Below are 8,765 nucleotides of genomic sequence, written 5' to 3' on the forward strand. Positions count from 1 at the left end.
TTGGAGTCGATTTGATATCAGAATTGAATTGTTATCGATTATGAGGTGTTGGAATTGATATCTGACTGATATGGTAGTGCGGGATATATTGAAATTATGACATCATATTGTTGAAACAGAATTTGATTGAATTCTGATTATATCTAGTATTGATTGAGTGGTGTATTGATGTCGTACCCTCAATATTGTTATTGTTAGATTGAGTATTGACAGGCTTTAAGTTCGAGACTTCGACAGAGTCAGAGTATCAGAAAGAAAGGTATAAATTAATGTTGAGTTGGGATTGCACAACTCGAGTGAGGTTTGACTCGAGTTTTCCTAAATCACATACTTAGTTTATTGCATTGATATTTGTAATTGATGAGATTGATGTTTGTAGTCTATTGATTTATAGCCACTGCATGTATTGACTACTGATTCGTTTAGTCAATGGCTGATTCGCCTAGTTACCGGCTGATTCGTCTGGTAATCGGCTGATTCGCCTAGTTACTGGCTGATTCGTCTAGTCATTGGCTGATTCACCTATTCTCTGACTGATTCGTCAATTCGGCGGCCGATTCATCTAGATACTGGATATATGAATTATATCGATGCCGTTTAGGGATTGATTCATTCCTATCGACTGAGATTCAGTATACTTATCATTATTCAGACACCGGGATCCCTAGATTAGAATTGAGTCGAGTCTGAGACGACGCGCCAGTTGAGTCGAGTCTGAGACGACGCGCCAGTTGAGTCGAGTCTGAGACGACGCGTCGGTTGAGTTGAGTCTGATACGACATGTTGATTTACAGTGCTTATATCATTCATGTTTGTTGAGTTGCTACATGTTAATGATATCTTATTTATGCGTTTATATATGTTTTTATATAATTGCATGTTTAAATTGTTTATACTGGGATTTATTCTCACCGGAGTTATCCGGCTGTTGTCTTGTTTTGTATGTGTGCATGACAACAGGTGGGGCTGGATCAGGGTCAAGAAGAGGATGAGAGAAGACAGTTAGCGTGGAGATCCGGACTTAGGAGTATACTTGTTATATCACCTGAGATGTAGTGAAAAAAACAGTAGTTATTATGATTTATGGTTATACAGGACTTGGACTTAGATCTGAATAGTGATCTTGTAAATGAGATAGGACTTATTTCATATGCTGCGTACTCTCGTATTTTAAAAAAAAAATTTAGACCCTGTTTATTTTAATTGATTAATTATTCCCATAAAGTGATTAAGAATTGAATTAAGTTCGGGTCCCCACACATTTGTTTCCCATGTATTCTATTTTCTTCACAAGTTTTTACTGGTTACTTGGGACTTGTCTTATATTATGTTACTTATTGTTGTTTTGTACTTGCTAATTTTAAATCAGCCTTCAAACTGGTCTTTTAAGTCTCATATGAAGAAATCAATTGGATTACATATCTCAACACACAAAAAATCTATGAATTATATCCAATTCTTATGAAATCACAAACAAATAATCATAATTGTGGAAGCGTACCCGAATCCATGATTTTGCAGTCAATTTTTGGTGATGATCTTCAATCTGCATATTTCCTTTAAGCTAGAGAGTTTTGTTATTGGGATACAAAACTTGAAACGTTATATGCAGATTGAAAACATAATCATTATTTATAATTAAACAAGTTTTATTATTTCTAATTTGGCCCCTCAACAAACCAGAAATATTATATATGGTATCCACACAATAATATCATGACATTTAAGTCCTCAAGTCAATTCTTATTCTAAATTAGACCACATAAGTTTATGACTTATTTAATTGATGACATATAAACATTTATAATTACATTTATGGCCCCAAAAATTCCAACAATCTCCTACTGGGCCATATGTGTGTACTTATAAATGTGTTAAACTTAACGAGCTCAAAACTTTTGTCATCACAATCATAAGACTTCTTAAACAATCTCGTCCATTAATTATATCGACATAGGATCAATGCAGTCTTTGTTGTATCTATCACAACTGAACCATCAATGGTCACACATATCAATACAATCAAATGACATAGATAAATCATGAATGTGTGGCATGAAAATTACATGCAAAATGATATATTCATGTCAGTTTTCAACTGTTCCTTCTTTACAAAAGTGAGATCAAAACTTTAACTTCAGTTAGACAAAGTGTAAAGTAGACAATGAACTTTATTTCTGATCAGAATATATCCAAATACATAAGTTTAAACAACATAACCAAACATAAAATGTATAGTACAAACTCCCACTAGATCTAGACTTCATCAAACTTAATAACACCCATGTGAGTAGTATGCTCATGGAAAACATTGGGTGGCAAACCTTTCGTAAAAAGATCTGCTATCATGGAGTTTGTGCCTATGTGTTCTATCGAAATTTGTCAACTTTGTACTCTTTCTTTCATAACAAGGAACTTGATGTCGATGTGCTTTGATTTTGTCGAGCTCCTATTATTGTTGGAATACAATACAGCTGATCTATTGTCACAAAACAATTTCAATGGTCTTTCCACTTCTTGTAGAATACAGCCGAGTGACAAAATTCTTCAGCCATATTGCATGATTAGATGCCTCGTAACATGCTATAAATTCAGCCGTCATGGTGGAAGAAGTTGTTAGTGCTTGTTTGGCACTTCTCTAAGAGATAGCTCCGCCAGCCAATAGAAATACATAGCCTGAAGTGGATCTCATGCTATCTTGGCATCCCGCAAAATCAGAGTCCGAATATCCCATGATCTCAAGATTATTCGACCTCTTATATGTGAGCATGTAATCACAAGTTCTCTTTAGATATCTCATTACACATTTGGCTGATTTCCAGTGATCCATTCCTGGGTTGCTTAAATATCTGCCTAACACTACAACAATGTACGCAATATCTTCACGCATACAAATTTGAGCATACATAAGACTTCCTATAGCCAAAGCATAGGGAATCTTTTGCATTTCTTGAATCTTGAAGCTTCCTTTAGGGCACTGTTTAAGACTAAACTTGTCTCCTCTAGCGACCGGGGTGTTACCTGGTTTACAACCTTGCATGCCAAATCTTTTAAGCACTTTATTGATATAGCTCTTTTGCAATAATCCAAGAATACCTCGAGAACGATCTCGTGTATTTGGATTCCTAGTACAAAGGATGCATTACCAAGATCTTTCATTTCAAAATGTCTAAATAGAAATTTCTTGGTATCGTTCAACATACATATATCGTTTGTGGCAAGCAAAATGTCATCCACATATAAAACTAGGAATATATGCTTACTCCCACTGAACTTATGATACAAATAATCATCTACTACATTTACCTCAAAACTGAATGAGATAATTATTTGATGAAACTTGTGGTACCATTGACGAGAAGCTTGCTTTAACCAATTGATGGATTTTTTAAGTTTGCAAACCATATTCTTTGGATTTCCCAATACAAAGTGTTCTGGTTGCACCATATAGATTGTTTTCTCAATGTCTCCATTGAGAAAAGCTGTCTTGACGTCCATCTATGAAGTTCCATATCAAAGTGTGCAACAAGTGCCATGATAGTCCTAAAAGAGTCATTTGGTGAAACTGGAGAGAAAGTCTCTTTAAAGTCAATCCCATACTTTTGAATATAGCCTTTAGTTGCAAGATGTGCTTTGTACCTCTCCACATTACCTTTTGAATCCTGTTTCGTTTTGAAAATCCACTTACAACCAATGGATTTCACACCTTCTGGTAATGTAACAAGTTCCCTAAACTTTATTGTCTTGCATTTACTTATACTCTTCACTCATTGCCTCGGCCCACTTTTGAGAATTTGAATCTTGCATGGCTTGACGAACGTTGATTGGATCATCCTCCGCCATACCATCATTTTCCTCATGTTCTTGGAGTAGCACTATGTAATCATCTGGAATAGCGCTCTTCTTTTCTCTAGTGAACCTCCGTAAAGACACTTGTTCTTTAGATACTGGTTCTTGAGGTTGTTGAGTTTGTTCAATTGGGACTTGATTGAAAATATCTTGTTGATCTTGTATCATATTATGATCAATGACATGAATACGATCCTGAATATTATCAGTATCAATCATAGGAATATGAACTATTTCCTCTTGAAAAGTAGTTGAAACATATTCCTCCTCGAAAACAAAATCTGTTATTTTATTCTTCCCTCCAAACTCAATATCCTCAAAGAATACTGCAGTTCCCGTCTCAAATATTTTTTTTACTTTGGGATCATAAAATTTATAGCCCCTTGATCGCTCAGAATACCCAGTAAAGTAGCTACTGACTGTTCTGGAGTCCAGTTTCTTTTCATACGGTCGATATGGTCTAGCCTCAGCTGGACATCCCCAAATAAGAAAATATTTTAGACTTGGCTTTCTCCCTGTCCAAAGCTCATAAGGTGTTTTAATAGCTTCTTTAGTTGGTACTCTATTTAGAATGTAAGCTGTTGTTTTTAATGCTTCTCCCCAGAGTGACTCTGGTAAGGTTGAATGACTGATCATACTCCTTATCATATCCTTAAGGGTCATATTTCATCGTTCAGCTACACCATTCATGCTTGGTGAGCCTATCATGGTGTACTGCGGGACGATTCCACGCTCCTCTAGGTATTGAGCAAAAGGTCCTGGACGTTATTCCCCTGAACCGTCATTTCTACCGTAGTATTCACCACCACAATCAGATTCATGAATAAGTATCGGATATGCATATCTAGAATAATCATCAATGAATGTTACAATATATTGTTGACCATTCCAAGAAGGTGTTGGAAATGGTCCACAAATATCAGTATGTATCAATTCCAATATTTCGGTGGCTCTATATGCACCATCTTTCTTTCTTTTGGTATGTTTGCCTTTGATGCATTCAACACAATTTTTTAAATTTGTAAAATCAATGGAGTTCAAAATTCCATCTGATACAAGTCGTTCAACTCTATTTCTAGATCTGTGTCCTAATCGCTTGTGCCATAATGCACCAGAATTTTCATTATTAAACTTAGAATTTTCATTATTAAAGTTACGCTTGGTACCACGTGATTCCACATTTAGGGTTTCAATATAAGAAGCGTTTGTATCAAGCATATATAGACCGTCATAAATTATAAGTGAACTAGTTCCAACAACGTTAGAATTAATAGATAACCTAAACATATTGTTTCCAAATGAACAACAATATCCTAATTTGTCCAAACTAGAAACAGAAATTAAATTCCGTCTAAACGACGGTAAAACAAAAGTATCTATTAAGTCCAAATAATAATCAGTACTTAACAAAAATCTAAAATTCCCTATTGCTTCCACTTCGACTGACTTGCCATCACCTACATAAATTCATCTTTCAGCATCATTTGGCTTTTGGCAGCTCAGGCAACCCTGCATTGAAACACTTATATTAGTAGTAGCACCGGAATCTAACCACCAAGTGTTTCTTGGTACTGAAGCTAAATTTACTTCAGAACATACCAAACTTGAAATTAGTACCTTTCTTTGCACGCCATGCATGGTACTTAAGACAATATTTCTTGATATGATCATCCTTATCACAGAAGAAACAACCTTTCTTGTCCTTATCTTGCTTGTTCTTTGTTGGAACTTTTCAAGTTCGTAATCTTAATTTTGATGATAACAATACTTGTTAATTATGTTACTAATGATCTACCTAAGTGTGCAGCATCTAGGATCACTCACGAGATGTTTACATCGCAAGCTGAAGACCCAACTGATCGCATAAAATGAATCAGTCTAACTGATTACGTCAATTGAGCAGTCCAGCTGATTGTCCAGTTGATAAGTGGTTCAGCAGGAGAACCCTAGAAGCCTGGCCAGTTGAATGAGTGTTCAACTGATGAAGAAACTCAGCTGATCAGTCCAACTGAACTAGAGTGAAATCAGTTCCACTGACGAGTCAACTGATTTCACCAGTCCAACTGAAGATCAGTTCAACTGACCAGTTCGAAGCATCAGTTAGAATCTTTAAGTTATGGATGAAGACAAACTCTCTCAAGTGGAATCCAGCTGTACGTGAAGGTACAAAGCCATTATCCAGTCAAAGGACAATAATGGACGTTGCATCAGAGCAATAAAGACAAAACGTTTCAGAAGGGCAGTCGAAAAGTCGAGACACAAAGTCCAAGAAACGAATTCAAGATGCAACGGATACAACCAATGAGTCTCACTGTACGATCAGTTTTCTCCGCCTATATAAAGAGAAGATCAGTGAAGACTCAACGACAACAACCACAACAAGAACAAGAATAAGGAGTGAAAAAGCTTTTAAGCATTTACGAGAGAAAAGAAAGGGCATGCTCATTGCACATCAGCTTTCAGAAGCAATCAACCTAGAGGAAACTCTTCACAGTTATATCAGCTTAGATTAGAAGCTTATATCCCTCAGTGTGTGAGAACATCCTTGTTCAGTTCTCACACACAAACACTCTCATTCACTCAAATACAGTCTTGCACAAAGACGTTAAACTTGTGTATGTAGTCTTTCTCACACAGACATTAAAGAAGTGTTGACTGAAAGGTGCTGCCTTCAGTCTAGTCTAGGAGTTCAGTTTAGGCAGTAGTGTAAGTCCTAGCTGAGTGGGTTTTTACAAAGAGTTGTATAAATCAAATTCTTCTAGTGGATCCTACTCGAGCGGTAGAAGGGGTGACGTAGGAGCAGTTGAAGTCTCCGAACATCCATAAACATATCTTGTGTATTTAACTGTTTAACTATTGTTTTCAAACTGTTTGGGTCAGTTAGAGTATCCGTCAGTTCAGTTGTCACCATAACTGAACTGATGAATGCAAAAACTAATTTGTCCCTTTTCGGTTATTCAGTTTACATAAGATAAAATATTTTCTAATATAACATTCTTCTTCACGAAGGATTACTTCGAGTTTCTTCCGCTTGGTTCTTAACCAAACTCGATTTAATTCATCAGGTGTTTATATTCTTAGAACACGAACTATTGCAGCTCATTGGAGAATATTTTGTTTGAAGCATCCTAAAGATGCTCAACAAACGATCCTTCATTCTTCTTTGCATATGGACCTTTAGCAGACTCATTCATTCTTTCTTGCCCTTATCTTTAGAGGTGCTTGCATAATGGGCACTTTCAGTCTTGTCTTGCTTCAATATCTCTTTCTCTTGAACACAATAAAAAATGATCTCGTTAAGAGACAATTTCTCGTTTTGACAGTTATAACTGATCTTGAACTGACTAAATTGATTTGGAAGAGAAATCAACAATAAATGAACAAGCATGTCTTCCGACAATTCAAGATTAAGTGCCTTCAACTGCGATTCAAGGTGGGACATTTCCATAATATATTCTCGGATATTTCCCTTGCCTTTATACTTCATGGAAATCAAGCTCTTCAGAATCGTGCTTGTTTCCGCCTTATCGCTTTTGGCAAAGCGCTTTTCAATTTCATCGAGATATTCTTTAGCTTTGGTGACTTTGTCGTACACCGCACCTCTAAAAGCCTCAGGTATGCCGCGTTTGGTGATCATAAGACTCATGCGGTTAGAGCGATCCCACCTCTCACGTATAGCCCTCTGTTCAGAGGAGCTAAAATCCGTAAGAGCGGTAGGTTGCTCTGTCCTGATCGCAAGATCTAGATCCACGCAACCAAGAACAATAAGTATGTTCTCCTTCTAATCCTTAAAATTTGTCCCATTAAGGATCGGCGTTGAACTTAGATTAGCATATATAGTAGCAAATTTTGTTGAAAAGAGAACATAAAAATAATAACATAAATAACATGCTCATCTCAAACAAATTAAAATAAATGGCAAATCACATCTCAAGATACATAGTGCAATATCAATATTAAATCTTTGGACAATAATATTATATGCAAGTGGTACTCTTGTTGCAATAATCAAACATTAATAATAATGTATGACAAACAAGAAACCTATCTTTGGATAGATTTAATATTTTCATGGAAAAAATAAATAATAAAACCTTATATTTGTTAAATGTTTATTATCACAAGCAAATGAATCACTTTGTCAAATATAAATCTTCATTTGGGTCGATCAACACTCACATAAACATACTCATTTGCACTTTATTTAAAACCTTAATAATATCCTAATATCTCAAATAAAAAAATCTAAATAACAGTTGTCACTTTGGCGACATATAATTCAAATTAAATTTAATTTTAAATATTAGATATTAATAGATATATGAAATTCAGTCCAAAATTTTAATCAATTACGGTAAAACAATTAAATTATTTTACTCAACATGAGTAAACACAATGAATTTTAATAAATTCTAGGCAAATAAAAAATAAAAATAAAAAATGTCAAAAGTTAAAACGATTTCCACAAAAAACGTGTCCATTGGTTTGCAATTCCCAAAAGTCACTCGTGGAAACCGTACCAACAGAATCCAAACACATATGACAGATTATTAAACTAAATTATAACAAAATTATTATTATTTTAAATAATAATCATGCCCTTACTATCAAATCCATGTGGAAAAGATGCAATCATTCCATGAAAAACAAACAACACCGATTCAATCATTTGGAGGGGAAAAAAAAATTGTTTCCACTGATTATTTCCTTAATAATTATGCATCGATCTACTTAATTTTGGAAATAAAAACAAAAAAAATAATATTTGCATCACAAATCACCGTACAAACCATGAATCATGAGAAAATACTTACTGTAAAATATTGAAATCATGTAACTAAGAGAACGATACAGATTCATCGATATTTACTTCACTCAATAGATTGACCAATCAACATAATTTTGGAAAGGAAAGG

At 35.0% G+C, this 8,765-nt stretch overlaps 1 protein-coding gene across 1 annotated transcript; it reads right to left on the bottom strand.

The window, feature by feature from the left end:
* Positions 1–7,039: 7,039 nt before the first annotated feature.
* Positions 7,040–7,495, bottom strand: LOC142523926 (uncharacterized). Its single transcript, XM_075627660.1, has one exon. It carries the CDS (start codon positions 7,493–7,495, stop codon positions 7,040–7,042), a length of 456 nt encoding a protein of 151 aa, XP_075483775.1.
* Positions 7,496–8,765: the final 1,270 nt, after the last annotated feature.

Source organism: Primulina tabacum, chromosome 14, assembly GCF_025594145.1.
Source record: "Primulina tabacum isolate GXHZ01 chromosome 14, ASM2559414v2, whole genome shotgun sequence".
In the NCBI taxonomy this organism is placed as follows: Eukaryota; Viridiplantae; Streptophyta; class Magnoliopsida; order Lamiales; family Gesneriaceae; genus Primulina; species Primulina tabacum.